The following is a 23246-nucleotide window of genomic DNA, read 5'->3' on the forward strand; positions in this document are numbered from 1 at the left end:
ACATTCAGCACCCAGTGGCATTCAGTCACTATATCCCCCTGCCTTCAGCCAAAGTACTCAAGCCCACAACTATTTCTGGTGCTCTTCAGTCCAGAGACTGTCTTACCTTCTTCTGAAAATAAACTTCCAATCTTTCCCCTAAAAAGGAAATGGGCTATGTGGGATGAGGAAGGGGATCTGAAAATTTCAGTGTTTTGTAAGCAGCTTTTTTCCAAATCTCTTTATTTAGCATCCATCCCACTTCACCCAGAGGTCCCAAGATTGCTGTTGCTGTGAACTTTGTGATGGTATTCCTCTTCCAGCTAAGGATTCAGCTTTCTCAGATTTCTTGTCAGTGATCACACATCCTTCTGAACTCTAGCTTTCGAAATGTAGCTGGTATTGTCTTCTTTCCTTTTTCTTGTCCTTGTAGATTTATGGCACTCAAGGGACATACCAAGAAACAAGCAAACAAAACGCTTGCTGTGGTCGTAGTGGGGATTCAGAACAGAGAAAATAGGACACATGTGTTTCATCTGCCATCTGGAGCCCGTGTTCTTTTCATCCTTCAAGGACAACCGAGGTTACATATCTTCCAAAAACCTCCTTAGACTCCTCCAGGATTCACTGGTGTCTCTCTTCTGCAAAGTCCTCCAACAGGGGTGCATTGTTTCAAGTTTAGTGCATAATTATATTAGCCTTGTTTTGTTTTCCTTTGTTTACTTCAGCTTGCTAACCAGACTGTAAGCTCCTTGAAGGCCAGGATGAGATCTTCTACAGACCTCGTGCCGGGAAGACAAGTCTTAGAATTAGCAGCCACTTGAATACTTGTTGATTTCTTGCTTTTCTACTAAAGAGAGACAGCTTTCCCTGATCATGCTGGAACAAATTTTCCCCCTGCCTCACTGCATCTCCCCCCAAAGATGCTCAAAACTGCATTTCAGGAAACCAGAGCATGAAGCCCTAGAAAATTTCAGGCAATACCTTCTTCTATATCCTAAGTTATGCTTCTTTTTCAGGCATTGCTAGTCACAAATTCCCCTACTTGTTTAAGGAAGCCATTGTTCTTCTAACCGTCCACGTGATGTCCCTCCCATCAGCTCCTTACCTTTAAGATAAATGATCTGTAGTATAATAGAGGTATTTCTTCTCTCTTGTATATAAAAGATGGCCATGGTTTTGATGTTGTATTGAAATAACTCTTTTCATATGCATTGAAATGTTTTCTGTGGAGAGAAGAACAAATAAAAAGACATAATAACCACATTTTGTTCCTTGGGAGTTTTAATGAAATGTCCTAAATCTTACATAGGCAATACAACAGGCTGAAGATGGGCTAAAGGAATTGGATGCAGGAATCATTGAATTAAAAAAGCGTGGTGACAAGTTGCAGATCGAGCAACCTTCTATGCAAGAACTCTCCAAACTCCAGGTATAATATTCTGCCAATGGCATTCAGCCTCAATGATACATCCTAACTAGAAGTCAAGAAAAGATTATTTTCTCTATTTCCTTGATTTTTCTTTACATAATTCAGGTCTTTTACATCCTAATCTTTCTTCCAAGTAAGTCTCAGAAATTTTTCTGAAACTTTTACCGTATTTAGTGCAATAGAATAAACTGTGTTCTCAGGCTTCTAAGATTCTTTTTTTTCCCTGACATTTACTTTCTTACTATTTCAGTGGCTAAGCATTTTGGTATAGTTGAATCATAGCATATTATTTTCTACTCAAGAAAATGTAATAATTATCCATCCTACCTAGAAAAGTTAAAAGAGGATGTCTATTCTATTTTGTACCCCCAAAAACTGTTCCAAAGAAAATATACTCAAGCTAATACTTTTTAGAAAGTGGTTTTCTTGGGCTTTCAAAGTTATAGTTTATCTTTTAGACATGTTTGAATGGAAAAGAGGCATCATTTTAAAATTCCAGAACAAAAAATTAATAAGTAATAAGTAAACTAGAGGTAGCTGAAATCCAACAGATTTCCTGAGAGCCTTCAGAGGTAGAGAATAACTTTGGGCTAATTTGCTTTCCAGATTGGGTACTGAGGCAAGAATCTGCTATTAGGGTGTTAGGAAGATCCTGGGAAATTAGACCAGCAAAATTTAGCATTTAATAGGCAACATAGTTAAATGATATTAAGAAAAACTTCGGTACAGTGACACACACACACATTGTTTTCTCCTGCATCTGCATGCCTTATTACAGAACTATTGAGGGATTAGAAGTATGAGTCCAGTGCAGGCTTACAAGTTCTTCCTTTTGAAAACATAAAATAGCTCTTATTTCAAAATGAACGTTTTTATTTTAACTGTCACATTCCATTACCTAACATTTCATGTCATGAACCCACTGCCCCCACTTTGTCCTTTTTAGACAGTTTTCTGACAGTGCTTAAATGTCAGGTGTAAGAGTCACTAAACGTCATAGCTGTAAATAGACATTAAAGTTGAACTCTTCCAGATTGAACCATTTGGCCTAGTAAGCCTTAATATGATATGTTAATCAGGTCCATATGGCTCAAATAAATTTTACTTTTGGTGCATCATCATCTCCTAATATGTCTTCCCAGTTTAAGTAGTTATTAACTACAGCAGATTTGGCAAAAACATTCCCTTTTTAAGTCTTTCTGCTCACATCTCTGTTTTTTTAGCTCTTTATTTGAGGCATAGTCCAAAATTTCATTATTACTTACCAGATAAAATGTTAAAAATATTACATTCAATTATTCTGAAGTTATATAAACCTTGTGAACATGATAAAAATTAAAATTACATTTCCTGTGCCATTCCCTTCAGCCACACAGTTTCTCAGCATTTCTATGTCTCTGACCATGGCAGTAAACTATCATCCTGAATTATTCCAGAGAGGAAACTAGGAACCCCATGTCTCACCATAAACTATTGACATCCTGAGAAATAGTTGTCAGATCTACCTTGTGTCATTTTCAGGCAATATTTTTTCCTATCCTTTGGAATTGAAATATTTAGCTTATCTTTTTCAAGAGAAATTGTCAAAGTAAGGCTTATAGATGGATAAGCAGGTGACCTCCATGCAGAGCATCATTTTGTGGCAGGAACCTATAGGGGTGTCCTTTGTTGGGTCATGTGCTTGGGGTAACACACTTTGAGGCATCAAAACATGAATTGCACATGTCAATGTCTCCATTAGGACATGTATGATGAACTGACGATGACCATTGCCTCCCGGCGGGGCAGTCTCAACCACAGTCTTGCACTCAAGAGTCAGTACGAAAGGGCTTTGCAAGATCTGACTGACCTGCTGGAAACTGGGCGAGAGAAGATGGCAAGCGACCAGAAAATTATCGTGTCTTCCAAAGAAGAAATTGAACAACTGCTTGATAAACATAAGGTAAGAAAATAGAGAGAGAGAGACAGAGAGAGAGAGAAAATGTAGTTGTGAAAGCATAGTCTCACTCACTGACATATACATAGTAAAGCCAACCTTTCAGAGCTTCTACTTGCATAAGTTTCCTCTAAGTTGTCAATGAATGCATAATCCAAGCCACTGGCATTCAGTAGCACAGCAAACTATAGAGGATATGTTTCTATAATTTTATACCAACCTGACCGGTAATCTTAATTATCATCCCTCACTAGTACTAGCCAGGCTTTCTCCCTTCATGAACTTCAACCAGGAAGAAACTCAAAATCTCCCCTCAAAGGAGCCCAGCTTCGTCCTAACTCTGCTTTTTTGCCTTTGTGTCTTTTGTGTCCTTTTGTTGATCTCATCCCAGGTGTCCTGTCTGTTTACCCTTGTCCTGGCCAAGGACTTCTTGCTCCACTCGGAGAACACAGGGCTGCCCACTCGGGTTTATCTGAGATAGGGTTTCTGTCCCTTAACATGCATCGCTCAGTTCTTCCAACCCTTAAGCATGTGCCCTGCTAGCTGCTGTTGGCCTCAAGAGATTTTCCCAGGGACAAGTCCTTTTACTACATGATCAAGCTTGGTAGGCCTGAGTGTGTGCCCTAACCAAGTTCAAGTTAGACACCACTTGTTAGTATAGGAATACCTGTTTAAGGCACACATGTAGGCAACTCTTACATTACTAGCAGTGATTGTAGAAAGAGCAGTTTTGCCAGTACAGAAAGCCAAACTCTCAAACTGTGGGAATTTCCTATAAAAACACTTAAAAAACCCTATTAGGTTATAGATGGTTAATGCATTCTGCCATTATGTAGCTCTCTGGTGGCTTAAAAAGGTGGGTTTTTGTTTTATTTTGTTTTGTTTTGTTGGGGATTATACTTCTTGCTATTTTTCCCAGAGGTTTTTATCCAAAACTTGGTGATTTATTAAGGCCTTATCATTTGGCTTTGAAAACATTGCTTTAAAGTTCACAGCTGGTTTTTCTCAATTCTCTGACCATGGCAGTAAAATATCATCCTGAGTTATTCCAGAGAGGAAAGTAGGATCAATGAGTATAAATAACAGAAAAATAAGCTCAATAGCTGAAGAACTCAAAAAGGAATAGGCTGCCATTGGACAGACAGCCCCCCTGGCCAGGAGACCAGCCAAGGCTGACCGGGGGAGGGAGGTTTCCCAAAGGAGTCTCAGCATTTGGTGACTGTTGTGCTAAATGACCTCCAAGTTCTCTTCCAACTTTAAGATTCTGTGATATAATAGCTGTCAGTTAAAAATAATGATTCTATTTTGTGTTGACCAGACTATTTGCTGAAGGAGAGTTCTACAATAACCCTGAGTGTGTTACATAGACTGGCTACTTCGTGTCCTTATCTATAAAATGGAAAATAAAACTACCTACCTCATAAGTTGTTACAAGGATTCATTGAGATGACAGAGTGCTTAACATGTAGTACACGCTAAGTGTTATTAGCAGCGCTGAGCCTAGCCCTTCAGCCCTACTCATGGTGCCGGGAACAGGACATGGAACAAGACTTATCTCCCTCCTCTGAGACCTTTTACACAGAAAAGTAATATTTCAAAACACATTTGTAGGATTGTGTAAAGCCTCCAATTCTGTCGAGTGTGGGTTTAATACAAGAGAAATTTCAAAATACATAATACCAATCAGTATGTGTCAAGCTGTGCTTGGCAGTAAGTATTAAAGCACAGCAAACAAATTCTCTGGGAATTTAGAGAAGTAGAACTCAAGCCCACCCATGGTATGAGGGAGGAAGGTTGTGAACGTGTCAATAATGACATCTGTGGAAGCACAGAGTATAAACAGAGGCCGAGGGTGAGGGAACAGGAGCGAGTGTGTCCGAGAGAGTTTGTGTGCCGCAGTTAGAGTCCACGCGGACTGTACAGCGGTGAGGAATTAGAGGGCAGAGCTGTTTCAGAAGCTGGTACATGTGAAGGGCACTGTTTTGGGGACTGTGTAGCTGAACTTGAGTGGCGAGACAAGAGAGGCCAGTTAGGAGGTTGGAGCCCCATCTCTGCAGGCAGAGGAGCGAGCCTGGGTAAGGTGGAGGTGAGCGGGTCAGGTAGCACCATGTTGCTCATGTAGTCACTTAGTTATTGAGGCTTCACGTTTGAAGCAATTTTTTATTGTAAGAGTAGCAGCTGAATGGTTTGCTGATCTCTTTCTCCTTGAAAAATTGCAGGAATATTTTCAGGGCCTGGAATCGCATATGATCTTGACTGAAACGCTCTTCAGAAAGATAATCAGCTTTGCACTCCTACGGGAAACCCAGTTCCACACAGAACTGATGGCGCAGGCTTCAGCTGTACTGAAACGGGCTCACAAGAGGGGTGTCGAGCTGGAGTACATTCTAGAGGTGAGACTAGTGATGTAGCATCTTCCCTACTGTAAACTCCCTTCTGCAACGCAAGCCATTGAGGCAAGACGTGTTTATTCCTGCGATTTGCCTCGTATAACCTTGGAACTCTCTCCAACTCAGCAACATGTATTGCCTTGTCCTCCCGCGTTTCATATTCATATTCAGATAAAGGCTACAGTGTGAGTCAGCTAGACGAATACTGTCTTCAGTCCGGGCATGACAATATTTGGGGTTTGGATAGCCATACTGAAAATCTGCTGATCTTTACCATAAATCATGGGAGGGAAAATGTTTTTGAAGTGATGAAAATGATTTTTAAAAGATTTTCCAATTTTAAATAAAATAATCAGAATTAAGGAATAAGTGATTTGGGATTTCTCTTTAGTAGAATGTCTGTATACTGCATATTCATTTCTTCAATGTGTGTGTTGTCATGTATGCAGATGTAATGTATTTAGTCATATGCTCAGCATTACTGGGGTAAAGAATGAAACCATGTATATCAGATGCCTCTTGTATTCTCTGTATGCTTCATATATTATTCTATTTAATCTACACAATGGACGAGAGTTACTTTTATCCCCATATCTTTAACACTGAAAATAAGGTTCAGAGAAGTTTAGTAACTTGCCCAGGTTTGTGCAGATGCTAAAGCCCATTCCCAGTGCTTTTCAGGGTCAACATCTGAGTACTTGCTTTAAAGTCATTTTTTGCTTCCCAGAGCAAACCTGCCACACAAACATCTCTGATGTAACTTGAAAGAAAATCTGTCGAGTGCGTATTTTGCACACAAAGAGGAACACTGTCCCTTAATGAGGATTTCTTTAGCTCAGAGACTGATATTGCCTTTCTAGACATGGTCCCACCTGGATGAGGACTACCGGGAGCTCAGCAGACAGCTGGAGGTGGTGGAAAGCAACATCCCAAGTGTGGGTTTGGTGGAGGAGAGCGCAGACAGGCTCATCGACCGGATAACGCTCTACCAGGTCAGCGTCCGAGGAGCATTTCAGTAGCATTTCCTTTTGGAATTTTCTCATGGCTTTCACAGAATCTAAACAGATTTGCAATCTGATACATTATTAAGTTCTTTTACTTTTATTTCAAACTATTGACATTGTTGAAGTAGAACATAAAAAGGATATTTTCCCTTTTTGTATGAGAGAGCTCCTTTTGAAAATTCTACCTCCACCAAGCATTTTCTGTAGTTGATACTGGTATCGTACTGTTCCTGAAATACTTACAGTTTGACAGTTTTAAAAGTTCCTAAAGCTACTACTACAAAAAAAACGAACATCTATACTTAGATGTAGATGAGCCATCCCAAAGTTTCTAATGTTACTTGGGTGCAAATAGTTGGAATCTGACAAACGGGTAATGGGAACATTATGGGCACCGGAGAAATTATGCTTTTTAAAGAGAAATATCACACCATCCCAGCTTTTAAACCAGTATTTCCAATCATTTTAGCATTTGAAATCCAGCCTTAATGAATACCAGCCCAAATTGTATCAAGTATTAGATGATGGGAAACGACTTCTGATGTCCATTAGCTGCTCAGATCTAGAAGGCCAGCTGAATCAGCTTGGAGAACACTGGTTAAATAATACCAACAAAGTGTCTAAGGAACTTCACAGATTGGAAACGATATTGAAACACTGGACCAGGTAATACAAAGACTATTTTTCAGAATTTTAGATTAGTGCTGCAGAGTCTTTCTAAAGCTAGTGGGTACAGCACTTGAAAAAGATCTGGTCTCTCTATGAGTTTATAGTTTGGAAAATAAAGGCAAACACAAAGCCCCTATAGTCTTGTCTGACTATATAGACATAATTATAAGTAGGCGGGAAGGTACGGGCATGATGCAGCTTACCTTTGAGCTACCATCCCCCCTTGCCAATTGATGTTACATGGGTGGCCACCATGTATAAAACTTTAGGAGAAAAAGAAAAAAGTGTTTTGAGAAGGCGAGTTTCCCAAGGGCAACAGAGGTATTCAAAAGAGATGGAGGGTTGATTCCACATAATGAAATGCTCAATTTCTAGGCCACCTTTACCTCTCTGACGTTTTAATAACATTCATCTAATGTTTTCTAAATAGTTCCAATGTAAAGAAATAGGAGAAAGATATTTTTTATTTTTCCCCTTAGAGATGGGAAAGCTGAAATTCAGAGAGACTGGCTTGATTAACTTATAAATATTAAGAGAATTTGATAGTGTCAACTCGGCATTATTCTCCCAGATCTGTTGTGTCTCTTGTTTTAAAATTGGCAATTGCTGAATAACTTGGGTTAACAGAAAGTAGGTCTTACTGGGTGTTTACTTAATAGCCTCATTCATATACTTACAGATACCAACATGAATCTGCAGAACTAATTCACTGGTTACAATCTGCAAAAGACAGGCTAGAATTTTGGACTCAACAGTCTGTGACGGTCCCACAAGAACTGGAAATGGTCCGTGATCATCTGAATGCTTTCCTGGTAAGCCTAAGAATCTGAATGAACATTTGATTCAATGTAATACACTTCATAAATCAAGCCATAGAGAATGCGTCAGTATTAACTACGTGTGTTCAATAATTGTGCAAAATAATAGGGCTCAATATTGCTGCATTAAAGGGAGTTTTCAAGTAATGGCTGCATTGTTGCCTCTCATTCAGGCAAAGGTGTGGTGCTCTCTTCCTCTAGCATCCTTAACGAGACTCCCCCTTAAGATGAAAAGACAAAGGGTTTACGTAATAAATTGGTTTCTTTCCTTAAATGCACTCTCTGGCTATTTACTGATTTGAACATTGCTACCTTTTTAGGAGTTTTCCAAAGAGGTGGATGCCAAATCTTCCCTAAAATCGTCTGTTCTGAGCACTGGAAATCAACTTCTTCGATTAAAGAAAGTGGACACAGCTGCCCTGCGTTCAGAGCTGTCACACATTGATAGCCAGTGGACAGACCTGCTGACAAATATCCCAGCTGTACAGGAAAAGCTCCACCAGGTATAGAAATAATCATTGGTTTAATTGGTAATAAATGATTTGAAGCAAATTAAATGTAAAAGTATGTAAATCTGCTTTTGCTCACAAATTTCGATCAGCTTTGTTGTCGACATCTTGCCTTTTCTCTCTTCCATTGTTTTGCACAGTAAATATGAACTGTCCTAAAAGGCCATATCTACAAGTGTCATATATTCCATGGGCTTCTTTAGTATGTATGTGTGTGTGCATGTATTTATTAGGCTCCTTGTCTAGCCTTGTTTAAACTTGTTGTTTCCTCATGAGTAAAATTTGGGTCACTACGCCTCCCTCATAAAATGAGTAGTTATAAAGATGCAATAACAGTAAATATAAAAGACCTATCATTTCACCTACGATAGGGCAACTGGTATTGAATAAACATTAAGTATTTCTCTTATCTGAAATACACCTTTCTCTCCTGAACTTCCAGACAGTATCTTTATCTCTCTTTGGCATTCATCACTCTACCAGGTATGATAGATAATTGTGTTTAATGTGTATGTCTCATCCCTCCTAATCAACAGCTATACATTTCTAGAGAGCAGGAAACCTCTCACATGTATCTCTACATCTTTCTGCATCACATAGAAGTCCATAAATATTTTAAATGGTTGTTTTTGTTCCTAAAAATCATTGTAAGTATCTGTATAATGTATGATATTTTAAGTAAGATTCAGAATTCTAAGTATATTTTAGTTAATGACTGAGGAAATTGGCCATGCTCTTAGGAATAAATATTAGAGTGCCAAAAATCTAGAAAATGATAGTTTGTAGCGTGGTATTTTTCTTTCTTCTTTTAATATTCCTGAGTCATAACATGCAGAAATTTTACAAGATAATTAATAAAATACATCTGTTGAACGTTTTGTAGTTAAGTTTTTTATAAACTCGTAAAACTAGCTATAAAATAAGAACAATATTTTCTTCTTGCTGGTGTTTTGATTAATTAGTTAATGTTTACACAATGTTTATAGTATTGCCTATCAAGTGAACATAAGATGACTGACTATTATTGTTCAGTGTTTTCCTGATGTTTAATTTCAAGCTTCTAATGAGGTTAAGATCCAGAAATGTCATTTGAGACATGTTATCTCTGTTGGTACTTTAACAAGAATTGATGCATGGTTGTTAGGTTAGCAGGAATTTAGTTTGAACTTTAACACTTGGGACTTGCTTTCTTACTTGGACAGCTCCAGATGGATAAGCTGCCTTCCCGCCATGCCATTTCTGAAGTCATGACGTGGATTTCTACCATGGAAAATGTGATTCAAAAGGATGAAGAGAATATAAAAAATTCCATAGGTTACAAGGCAATTCATGAATACCTTCAGAAATATAAGGTAATTAAGCATGTTTTTTCTTTTCATATTTTAGGACTCTTTTATTTGAAAGAACTCGAACACTCAAAGTATGGAAATCAGGTCTTAGAGTTTAATGTTTCATACATAGTGACCAGAACAGTGTACAAAAGTAAGAAAACTGCCTAGTTTTAGGCCTAGGAAAGCTGTTACGAAGTATAGAAAAATATTAGGAATAATTTTGAATTTAGGCCTAGAAAAGTAAGAAAGTGTTGAAAAGTATTAGGAATTATTTTGAATTTGTGTCATTTTAAGAAATCATAAAAATAAGTGCTATAATTTATAACTTTTTATAATGAGATTATATAATTTATATAATCCTATACCTTCTGCCTAAAAATGTATGTATTTATATTCAATATATGTGTAAGTTCAATTTATATTCAATATCTTCCTATATATTATATATATGTACAACTTCTGAAAATAATGGATAGGATTATACACACAGATTTTGTGCCATTTAGACAAACTCATGGAAATTATAATATTAATCTTAAGATTAATTAAAGCTTTCCAACTCCTGATTAAATATAAGACCTTTACATGTATAACCTTGTTTCCTTAAGATAGAAGACATTTATTTATATGCCTAATCACGTTTTCTTATTTTCTCCCTTCCCTTTTTAGGGTTTTAAGATAGACATTAACTGTAAACAGTTGACAGTTGATTTTGTCAATCAGTCTGTGCTACAGATCAGCAGTCAGGATGTGCAAAGTAAACGCAGCGATAAGACTGATTTTGCTGAGCAGCTTGGAGCAATGAATAAAAGCTGGCAAATCCTGCAGGGTCTAGTAACAGAGAAGGTGAGCCAGTGGCCTTTGCTGTCCCTCTACATGAAAACTCCAAGAACAGGCATGCTCTATAAAGAAAACTCATTTCACAGGTGGTATGGTGACAGCTGGCACATGAATGCTTCTGAAGAGAATGCCCCTGACGCGTACCTCACCCTAAACATTCTTTAATCCTGTTAGCTTTCTCTTAGGTGCTTCCTACATTATACATTGTATGTTGTCTTAGTGTTTTAAAGGTGCCGCTTAATTTCTCTTACGTTTGCTTCAAGTTGACTCAAGTTCTTGTTTAGGAGTAAAAGTCATTGATTCACTTTATAAAATTCATTTTCTTAATCATCTACACAATGGTCTGTTTTAAGATTTCCTAACTTGGAGGAAAGAGTGGCTTGGGTACCATGGATTTGATTTTAAAATCAAACTGCAAATTTCATTTCATTTTCTTCGTTCAGATCCAGCTGTTGGAAAGCTTATTGGAATCTTGGTCAGAATATGAAAATAATGTACAATGTCTGAAAAGTTGGTTTGAAACCCAGGAAAAAAGACTAAAACAACATCAAATTGGAGATCAGGCTTCAGTTCAAAATGCACTGAAAGACTGTCAGGTAAGTTGTCCCGGTAGCTGACATGAGCTGTTTCACAGTTTCATGGCTTATGCTGAAGGAATGGGTCAGGCCTTGAGACTTGAGAGTTAAATATTGAAAGAAGTTGCATTTGGTAATGAATTTCTGTGATTTTGTGAGTTTATTGAGTTTTTCTATTAGATTTTTTCACCTCTTTTTAGAAATTTGAAACTATGAGAATTTTCAAACAAACTCATAAACAGAGAGAATGCTGCTCAACCCCATACACTGATCATCAGATTTGATAATTATTAAGATTTTTATATATTTGCCTGAATTATTTCTTTTCTTAAAAAATTCATAGTGAACCCCAGACATTGTGCCATTTTATTCCTGCATGCTGCAAGAGACATCTCCAAAAATGGACATTTTCTTATATAACCATATCATCATCACCACAAAACATTGAACAATAGCCGTAGTACTATTTAATGCTCAACCTATAACACTATTTTCTCAGTTCTCTTTTAAAGTGTCTTTTAATTTTTTTCGGTTAACTTGTTCACATAAGGATTTGACAGACACATGGCTACATTTGCTTCTTAGATCTCTTGTGCCTGCTTAATGTTTTTCAATCCAATTAACTTGTTGCAGAAACTATAGACTGGGTCAGGTTCAGGATTAGCCCATGTATTTCCTTATGATGCCATTTAACCTGCTCTGCCTGCCCCTGTATTTCCTATAAGTGGAAGTTGTCACTAGAGGCTTGATTGGCTTCTGGCTCAACTCTGTGCGAGTGCGTCCCTCGTGACGGTGTTACTTTCTGCTGTGTGACACGGAGAAGCCCCCAGCAGTGTCTCTGGTTCTGTTGTTAGTGAGCGCACTCTAAATGTTGTGCAGTAACTTAGAAACACTTCATATTTCCTCAGGATTCTTGTTAACACAGAGAAATGTGAACTTACAGTTAATGCTGTAATACCTTTTTTTAGTAATCAATAATTTGTAATGTGTTACAGATTCGCTGTGACTATTCCCTGTAGTGGTTCCTAAGAACAGTTGAAGACTCAGTTGTCAAGTAATTCCACAGAAAACAGTCCTTTCCCCAGATCTTGTTTTTATAGCCTCAATTCCAAAAAGAGAGGCCTTTGGTAACGCTCTTCCTTCCAACCAGTAATTTTCTATGGTGCACAAAACACTCAGTGGAAGTGTTTTGGTTTAGAAAAAGGAAGAACAGATGTTCCTATGCTGGACTGACAAGCTAATGGATTGCAATTCCAAGGTTGCATTAAGATTGCAAAGAAGACTTTGCAATCATATAGAGAAATACCTTGAAATTAAACAAAAAAATGCTTCACATCAGATGATGGTTGTGTAAAAGATTGAAGACAAAAACATCCGTCAACTAGTCTCACTGCATTTCCAGTTTTCCTGGGGCCAGTCGTATTTCTAATTTAGTCCATCAATTGTAAAATATACAACTGAGCTGGAATTCCAGCATTTTATTTTGAAGAATGAGAAGTCATACCTCTTGATGAATTCCAAGGTCAAATGTTTCCATTAAAATTGAAAGATAATCTGTGTTAACATGAGCAAGAGGAGTGCTGCCTTGGTAACACTGTCGTAATAAACTTTACTGTTTTAAAGGCTGATCCGTCAGTACGGCTTTGCTTTTCCTTTTTTTTCTTCTCCCTACCCTACTTTCTTTTATTCTTTCTATTTTTTCTTCTCTTAAGCATACTTTTTTCCCTTCCATTTTCCATTTTGTCTCTTTCACATACATATCATCTATTTATCAAAGAGAGACATCCCTAGCTGGAAAACATAGCAGAAGCTTGGCCAAGTTTTACTCCTTTTTGGACCCAAATCTTAGTGCCCCGGAGGGTGATGTCGGGCCGTGTCGGGAGGGAATGCTGCGCGAGTGGTTTAAAGAACTTGACAGCAGTACTAATGTGTGATTCCAAATGAAAAGTTGTTTTTTTTTTTGAAACAACAGAATGTAAGTAGCCCCACAGTTATTTTGGGGCATCACATGTAAACAAGCCTAATGGCAGGTCCCATTTGGCAGTACCACAAACCTTGATAAAAATTTATTGTTATTTTTAAGAAATTGTTCCCCTGGACCGGACTGTGTGACATTTAAGCTCGCATACTTAAATTGGTGACTGGATTCAAGTTTTATTTTATTTTAAAAAATCTTGAGTACTTTCCCACTCTTTCAGAGGTGATTTAGGCATTTAAATCAACATGAAAACAGATACTTATGAATTAAGAATGATGTGTTATAGTAAAAAAAAAGTTAGGTTTGACTTTCCTGTCATTGGTCACAAACAGAATCATGTTTTAATTATTATTAAAAGGAAAGGAAAATATACCTTCATTTTCCACGAAATATGTGTTTCTGTCCTGTTTCCTACTAGGTTTTGATTTATGTCACTATAAATACACAGGGCATTTTAGACATGTCATTTAATATTGCTCACTGAAAAAGTTAACATCTTTGGATAAATGGGGATAATTTTAGTTCCAGTTATTGAATTTTAGAATCCTATTAAGACATGGTGGAAGCATTGTTTATGGATATTTAATTTAGAGAAGTAAGAGAGAAAAATCTTAAATAGTAAAGTTGATAATGTTTTGTATACTGCATAAAGGACCTGTAGCCCTTGTAACCACTGTATGCATTCTCTAATTAATTATCAAAACTGTCAAAATATTGACAAAATTATTAAGTGGAAATGGAAGAACAATATTAAAAACAAAAATGATCTCTTCAGGCTACTTATTACATGAATTTTTAATTAATATATCAAGACAAAAATAGCTTCATGATGATTAAGAAGAAAGACATTTGCACTGAAGCACAGCAGATTACCAAATGGCTGAATATAGTAATACTCTTCCTTTGTCTAGTTTTTAATAGTTAAAGATATTTCATATGTATATTTTTCTGATGCTTATGGTAAGCAAATGTATTATTATTCCTGTTATATAGAATGAGGTAGAGTGATTAAAAGGTTGGACCAGACAGAAACAAAAAAAAGAGATACAACAGGTAATTAACACAGCAGAGACGGGACTCCACACAAATACCCTCGCAATCGTACTGCCCATCCCAATATTATTACCTACAGGTGGATTATGAGAGGCAGGTAGAAATCTTTTTTGCAGAATTGAGACATTATCCAAACTAAACATATTTCAGAATTTTCTTCACTTTAATCTCCTAGACAGGCTGTATGACTTGATTTCCTCTCTTACTTATTGATCCATAAAACTTCAACAGCAGCCTCAGCCAGCCTCACTGAGCTTTTCAAAGTTTCAAATGGCATATCAAAATAAATAAAAGTCAGGATTATGATGTATGCTTAAGGATGGTCTCTAATCATCGCCCGATTTTATATTCTTTTGTGAACATTTCATACTGATAGTTCTAAATGCACATCCTAAAGAAAATGAAGATTTGATTCATAAGAAAAGCCTATAACCTTTCAGAATCACATAGAATCAGAGTATTTTAGGGAGAAAGAAAGGATAATAGAGATTCTGATTTTCCATCTGAAAAAACTCAGACCCAGTCCAAGTTTCCCACCAAAGTGGCACAGCTCCATAGTAGCAGAAATGTAACTAAAATCTCAGATACTAAGGCCCAGAATACCATTCCATCACATTTCACCCCATGGGCTAGCACTGTGTAACTTCTCCAACATATATTGAATTTATGAATATAAATTGTGTTACCGTTTCCAACATATCCCTTTCCTTGTAACTTCTTGAAAAAAACTACATGGTGCCATTTCCATATATCTTAGGTAATCAAGCTTTACCTTTTTAAAGTTATAGTAATTTTTCATGGGATAAAAAGACTTTTTACAATTTAAATGTAGGAAGAAGTGTCACTTTGGGGACCCTGTCTTGCAGATGACAGGCATTTGGATTAGTATTTTCAGGATATGAGACTATAATGGCTCAATTTCAGTGCACGCCAGAGTTCCACGATAGAGCAATTTGAAATGACTGCTTTTTAATCTTTCAGGACCTGGAAGATTTGATTAAAGCAAAAGAAAAGGAGGTAGAGAAAATTGAGCAGAATGGACTCGCTTTGATTCATGACAAGGAAGAAGAAGTCTCTGGCATTGTCAGGAGTACGCTGCAGGAGCTCAACCAAACCTGGGCAAATTTAGAACACATGGTAATACTGCTTATAGAGAACTGGCTCCAAGATCATATTCGCTATCTCATGTCCAAACATGACTTGGGTTTTAGTTTTCCCAAAATAACTGAGTAAATAATTACAAAATCTACACATCACCTTCTTGTACAGGCAGACCTTGGTGATATGTGGGTTAGGTCCCAGGCCACCACAATACAGCGAGTATCACAAAAATGCTAGTCCAATGAATTTTTTTGGTTTCCCAGTTCATATAAAGTTACGTTTACACTATACTGTATGCTGTGAAGCGTTCAACAGCATTAATAAAGCAATGTAAATATCTTAATTTAAAATACTTTATTGCCAAAAAAATGTTAACTGTTTTTTGAAACCATGAAGCTGTGCACTCTCAGCAAAAGCCATAATCTTTTTCCTGGTTTTGATGGCTGTTGATCAGGGTGGTGGATACTGAAGGCAGGGGTGGCTGTGACAATTTCTTAATGTAGGACAGCAATGAAGCACTCATGTGGTCACTGGAGGAGCACTTTAATTTCCTTCAAGAGCTTTTCCTTTGTATTCACAACTTGGCTAACTGGTGCAAGAGGCCTGGCTTTTAGCCTATCTGGGCTTACCATATGCCTTTTTCACTAAGCTTAACCATTTCTACCTTTTGAGAGATGTGTGACTCTCCCTTTTACCGGAACACTTAGAGGCCATTGTAGGGTTATTAATTGGCCTAATTTCAGTATTGTTGTGTCAGGGAATAGGGAGGCGTGAGGACGGGGAGAGACTGGGAATGGCTGGTCAATGGAACCGTCAGACACACACATTTATGGATTAAGTTCGCTATCTTATTTGGGCCCGGTTCATGGCACTCCAATTACAATAGTAGCTTCAAAGATCACTGATCACAGATCACCATAACAACTATAATAATACTGAAAAGGTCTGAAAGATTGTGAGAATTACAATGTGACACAGAGACATGAGCTGAGCAAATACAGTTGGAAAAGTGGTGCCAATAGACTTGCTTAATGCATGGTTGCCACAAACCTTCCATTTGCAAAAAAACACAGTATCAATGAAGCACTAACTGAAGTGCAATAAAATAAGGTCTGCCTGTACTGTTAAGTCCATTTTATTAACCTCTTAAAAAAGTCTAGCTTTGGATGTTATCTATAATCAACATTATTATGAACATTACTTTCTTAATAATTTCATCAGTTCCCATGTCCATAGATATCATCCAGGCACAGACAATTTTCAGAGGTGTATCCCAAGCCTGGATTTCTCTCCTAAACTCTACATAGAGACAGAGACAGGAGAGAAACTTACCCAGCTGTTGACATCTATCTAACTTATATACATCTCTTATGTGACCAAAAGAATCTCAAACTTCCACGCCCTGATCAGCTCCCGTTCTTCCCCCACAAACCTATGCTTCATGCCATCTCAATTAAGGGCAGCTCTGTCCTGTTGCTTGGGTAGAAATCCATGGAGTCATTCTTCACCCCTCTCTTTCTTTCATAACCCACATCAAGTCCATCAGCTATCTTGTCAGCCCCGTTTTCAGAATAGATCCAGAATCCAGCCTCTGCTCCATCTTTGCAACTAGAATTTATGCCTGAGTCACCCTCCCTACTGGCCTTGATTATTTCAGTGGCCTCCTCAATAGTCTCCATGCCAGAGATGTCCCGTTAGAACGGAAGTCAGATCACACTGGTCCTGTGCTCAAATACCCCAGTAGCTTCTTGTCTCGGTAATGAAACCAAAAACTGGTGGGGGTGCTAAAGGTCCACATGATCCAGTCTCCCACAGTCTCTCTGACCTCATCTGCTGCTGCTGTCCCACTTTGCTTCTGGTCTCCCCCAACTCTTGAACCCAACCAGCATGTTGCATACTGAGGGCCTGTACACTGGCTACTCTCTCTGCCCGGAACACCCTCTCCCAAATATCCGTGTGGCTCATGCCCTCTCCTCAAAGTCTTTGTTCAAATTCACAATCTCCGTGACGGCTTTCCTGACTGCCTTATTTTAAATGACAACTTCTGCATCCCCACCCTGCACTCCCTAACTCTGTTCTCTGCTTTGCTGATGTATTATTTATCAGCTTCTAACATAGGATGTGGTCTGCTTGTCTGTTGAAATTTGTCTCACTACAATGTAAATTCTGTGAAGACATTTGACAAATATGCACTGGATAGATTGTTAACTCCTCCTGTGATAAGCATACGTGTAACAAATACTGCTGTGCACACACATGTGTTATTATCCACACTCTGCAGAGATGGGAGCTGAGGCACAAACAGATTAAGGGAACTGGGACCAGTGGCAGACAGCCAACAGCCTCTTACAGCCTGTCACAAGGTGACAGCTTCTCCAGGTGCAGCTTTCCAGCCTCTCTTTTTCTTACCTTTAACCCAATTTAAATCTATTTTATTGTGTGCGTTTTTATAGTTCATCACAGATATTTGGAAACAATTTACCACATAAATAAAGTGGTTCTTTTATAAAAACATCTTCTCATGAAAAAGAAACTTTTATACAAAGAAAAAATAGACTCTAAAAATCCCCATTGATCTCCAGGCAGTATTTCCCATCTGTTCTGACTTTCGTAGGCTAGGTCCTGGCATCTGTCTGCACCTACAGACATTGCCTCATTTCTGAGGCAACACTTTCTTAGTCCTTTGCCCATTAGATGGTATCTTGATTGTTTTCACTATTTTAATTTATCTCATGAAGAAAAGCAGAGAATGCAAGTACAAATTAACATATGATCTATTTCCTTAATCATGGCCACACTTACTGCATATTCAAAAGATTACGTTTAGACAATTAGAGGTGACTGTCAGGAAGTCCAAAACAGGTACTTTTCTAAATGAAATGGACCAAACTTAAACTTAACTTTTCTATTGCAGAAATATTGCAGAACATTCTTAGATGTTTTGTTGTAAGATATCATTTGAGTCTGTGTGTGTGTATATGTGCATGTGTGAGATAGATAGGTAGATAAGTAGGTAAGGTAGGTAGGTAGATAGGTAGATTCATTTCCTGGGATCAGATTCTTTTCCTGGGATCAGACTGCCTAGGTTCAAATCTACATCTCTCACATTCCAACAGTATGAACTTAGGTGATTCTCATGACCTCTTTGTACCTCAGTTTCTTCATCTGTAAGTTGGGGATAATAAGGTTGTTATGAGTATTAAATGAGTTTAAAACACTCATTTAATGTATTTCCTACCTGTGGTATTCAATATATTTACCTTTTATCAGTCTTATGTGTATAAAGCATGCATTTATATATTATATATAAAGGTTTTATGTATATACTTATAGCCTTTCTATGCATTTTAATTTAGATTCAATGTTCAAAAGTATAAAAGGCATAAATTTCAACATTGCTGTCAATTCAATTTTTTTTTTCGGTTTATTTATAATGCCTGAAACCTGATGCAATTCTTAAATGTTAATGTTTTTTCATTAACTGAATATGCATTCCATCATTTTAAATATTACACTGTTAGAAGAATGTCTGTCTCTTTCAAAAGGTTGGGCAATTAAAGATACTGTTGAAGTCAGTGCTTGACCAATGGAGCGATCACAAAGTGGCCTTTGATGAGATAAACAGTTACCTCATGGGGGCCAGATACTCTCTTTCCCGATTCCGCCTGCTGACCGGCTCTTTGGAAGCTGTGCAAGTTCAGGTAGACAATCTTCAGGTAAGGAATGAATTTAACCCATCCTTCATATTCTTTTTAATTTGAGAAAATTTTTAAAAATCAGCAAATGCGAACATCATCCTGGAATATTGCTGTGTATTGTTTACATTTAATTACTTAAAACTATTTAAAATCAATTTTACCTACTTTATTTGTTACTTAATCAGACTTGCTTGTGGGTATCAAATTCTGGACTAGCTGGTATATAACTAAAATGATTTTTTAAATTCTATTATCAAAATAGCCACACAAATGTATTTTAGAAAATGATTTTTCCCTGAATCAACCTCTTTGATCCATTGTCGCTGCCTTTTTTTATCTTCCCTTTCTCTTGTTATCCTGCTTTTCCAAGCATATTCTAAGGGATTAAAAAGAAAACAAAGAGAAAAGTAGCAGAAGTGGTAAATTTTTGAACTATTAAGCTGGTTTCTTTTCATTCAGTATAATATCAGTGGGTCTTCCCAGCGTGTACACATTATAGTCTTTCTAGCACTTACTGCTTGGTCTCCTGTGTGTCCATTCTGTATGCATCTAGAATGACATTGCTGCTGTTGACTTAAACACAGCATTCTCTGCGATCTCAGGTCACTGCCCTCAAATGAGCTGCTGCCCTCACTCCCCTGCACACCTGGGCACTGAGCACTCACCTGTGGCTGCCCTTTCTCCCCAGCTAAATCATGCAGATGATGGGATGGGCAGGGTGGCCCCTGAGGGATGGGAAGCCAACAAGAGCCCAGCATGTACTCTGCTTACATCAGTCCACCCCCTGGCTTGGCTTATATGTTACTAACTTCATATGCAGAGACTTTCTGCAGGGAATGCCTTTTTAGGGGGTGGGGTAGGAGGTAGGAAGAATAAATTATATATATAAATTCTTAAAAACCATAAATACTTGCAGATACTAAGAACTACTAAAACTTACTATTTTGAGAATAATAAGTTTAAAAGCATATTTTATAACTTTGAGGAGATTAGAAGTACTTTTTAATTTAGCCTGTTCTCTCTTTAATACCTGAGGATGCTGTCTTAACATACAAAACGATTCAGGGTCTCATCCTTGTGTATTTTGATTTGATGACAATCAGATATTGGTGTTAAATAGAACTGGATTTTTGTAACCCACTTCACCTTGGGGTTTTACTAACAGTCACTTCAGCAATATTTCTAGGGAAATATCTTCAGGTTTCCTTCACTGGTCCTTGGTGGAAAACTCTGACAAACTTATAGCTGTCTAATAAATATTCTTCACAAGGAAGAACATCCAGAGATGGTACTCAGAAAAGCCGTGACTTCTTAAATTGTCAGGTAGTTTCTAGTAGTTTCTAGGTACATAATAAAATAAAGACCTGGGTCTTGACTTTGAACAGCAAAGATAGATTGCATGCATACCACTGTCATAGTTTCCTACTAGGTGATGGGCAAGAACACCCTGTGTGAGCTTTTCCAGCAGAATTCCGGATGCCACTATAAGAAGGCTTAGTTGTTAAGGATTGCTTCTCACACTCATAAGAACAAAATCATAAAAAAGTAAAAATGATTATCTAAAGAAAGCTTATAAAGCGTTGGAGCAAAGGCATGATTTACGTACTTGTGTGTGCATATTTATGAAAATGGCTACAATTACTTTTAAACGTGATTGTTAGAATTTAGATCTTGTCGTGTCATCTGTGGCTCTTTTTCTTTCTGTAGAATCTTCAAGATGATCTAGAAAAACAGGAAAAAAACTTACAGAAATTTGGCTCTGTCACCAACCAACTGTTAAAAGAGTGCCACCCACCTGTAATAGAAACTCTTACCAATACACTCAAAGAAATCAATATGCGGTATGGAACATGCTAATTTTACACTGCTATGCATTATTTATATCACAACTTTATTATAAACAATGATACAATTAAAACTTGCTGACATGTTGAATTTGAGCTGTATATGTCTAGATATTATTAATGTTTTAATTAATAAAGGATAATAGTGAAGATAGTTAGAAAGAAATGAGAACCACTAAAATACCCAAAGATTGACCTCTTTCCTATTAGCTACCCTTGAAATATGAGTGGACCATGTTACTTTTTATTATGTTAAATAGAAATGAAACATCCCCTCATTATTTCCATATTCACATGAACCAGGATCATGAAAAATAAAATAGTAAATAACAGCGTTGGGTAAGAGGTGATCATCTGTCCATGAGTGTTGGCTATTGTTTCCAGATGGAATAACTTGCTGGAAGAGATTGCTGAGCAGCTGCACTCCAGCAAGGCTCTCCTTCAGCTTTGGCAGAGACACAAGGACTACTCCAAACAGTGCACTGCTACAGTTCAGCAGCAGGAGGACCGAACCAATGAGCTCTTGAAGGCAGCTACTAATAAGGACATTGCTGATGACGAAGTTGCTACATGGATTCAAGATTGCAATGTATGTCAGGAAGTTGGGTTAGACTTTGCAAGTTTAGCAGGACTAGTACTGATGTGTGTGGGCTTTTGGTATGTCTCAGTGTGTGAGACAGCTGCCTAAATGTTTTAAGTATCAAACAGCCTGCTAGGTTTTCAGAACACAGTTGCCCATGTGTCAGATTTAAGAGGCCCCTCCCACTGTTTCATTTTTTAAAGATGAGTTGTTTTCCCATTTTCCTAATGCAAAAGTTTAGGCTACTAGTTTTTACAAAGATGGGCAATGAATGATCAGACAGAGAATGATGTATGGCTTTTAAAAATTCACTGTTAAAGGCATTGTCCATTTAGGCCCGTTATCTCTTATGTGAGCATCAGTGCAATGATTTCTTCTAAGAATGTAATGATAGAAAGAAGTCCTTCCTGATTTACTGGCATACTCTTTTTTAATAGCTTTTTAATATTTCTCTTTTCCACTGTAGCTGCCAATAACCTACTTAAGGTTTTCAAGAGCAGATCTCATGTTTCACCCATTATCTGACTCTTATTATTTGTCTTTGTCTTTATTTTAATAAACTTGTTTCAAGGATGTGTTATTAACTTTCCCAAATCAGTTTATTAGAATTAGGCAAGGAATAAAAGCACATAAATAAAAGTTTAACATATTCTAATACCTTCACATGAATAAGGATCATTTTAAAGCTAAAGTTTAATATTTATAGTAAAGATAATTAATTGCTTTTTTTAATCCTGCCATATAGTTTATGCTTACAAAGTGTATCCTTTTTTATTTTCAATCTCCTGAGTTGATAACCTGTTCTAGAGTGTTGTGCTTCAGATTATTTCTGTGAATTTGTCTGAGATTGATGTCAAGGTCAAAAATTCCCTTTATTTTTCTCCCCTTCCCAGTAGCCACTGTAGGCATAGCAGGCTCTGCTCTTTTTGCTATGTCTGGTGGGGCACCCGCTGAACAGGTAGAAGAACAAGTCATTTGTTCTCTCTTAGTGGCAGATGGAAACCAAAAACAGGGGCTTTCCACTGACATGGAATTTTGACCATATAAGAGAGTCCCACAAAAAGTAGGGGCAAGAGAGGCCATGGAAAAGAGGGGTGATAGAGTCTACTTATAGCCCCGCTCTCCCGAGCCGTGGCTAGGCGGCTATACCCCGCTGAGTAGGAGGGGCTGCTGTAACCACTGTAACGTGATCACGTGATCACCCTTACAGGAGATACTGTTGACAAACTCGTCCCTTGTGTGTAAAATACAAAGTAGGAAAAGGTAAAATGTAGCACAGTGTTTTAGATTTGATATCAACTTACATAAAGAGGCAGAAAAAAATCTGCCAGAATGTTTGCAGTTACTGGCTCTACTTGTAGGTAACATTTTTTTCTTATTTTTTCTTGTTTGTGTATGTTTTCTGCGTTTCCCCAGTGTTCTAGCCACCTGTGAGGCTTTTGTTAACAGAATAGTACATGTATTTTTAAAATGTTAATGGACACGCGTATTTTAACAAATTGAATTCAA

The 23246-nt window shown here is 37.5% G+C and overlaps 1 protein-coding gene across 14 annotated transcripts in view; it reads left to right on the forward strand.

Annotated features, from left to right (window-relative positions):
• SYNE1 (spectrin repeat containing nuclear envelope protein 1) overlaps nt 1–23246 on the forward strand; it is a 419767-nt gene that overhangs the window by 308394 nt on the left and 88127 nt on the right. For all 14 annotated transcript variants that reach the window (XM_057489084.1, XM_057489085.1, XM_057489094.1 and 11 more), the window contains 14 exons: nt 1292–1411; nt 3153–3353; nt 5567–5740; nt 6598–6729; nt 7211–7407; nt 8090–8222; nt 8549–8731; nt 9940–10089; nt 10738–10914; nt 11352–11504; nt 15496–15651; nt 19161–19331; nt 21021–21154; nt 21542–21746. In XM_057489084.1, coding sequence (XP_057345067.1) covers nt 1292–1411; nt 3153–3353; nt 5567–5740; nt 6598–6729; nt 7211–7407; nt 8090–8222; nt 8549–8731; nt 9940–10089; nt 10738–10914; nt 11352–11504; nt 15496–15651; nt 19161–19331; nt 21021–21154; nt 21542–21746 — 2286 coding nt within the window. The remainder of the gene's footprint in view (nt 1–1291; nt 1412–3152; nt 3354–5566; nt 5741–6597; nt 6730–7210; nt 7408–8089; nt 8223–8548; nt 8732–9939; nt 10090–10737; nt 10915–11351; nt 11505–15495; nt 15652–19160; nt 19332–21020; nt 21155–21541; nt 21747–23246) is intronic.

This window comes from Manis pentadactyla, chromosome 12, assembly GCF_030020395.1.
Source record: "Manis pentadactyla isolate mManPen7 chromosome 12, mManPen7.hap1, whole genome shotgun sequence".
In the NCBI taxonomy this organism is placed as follows: Eukaryota; Metazoa; Chordata; class Mammalia; order Pholidota; family Manidae; genus Manis; species Manis pentadactyla.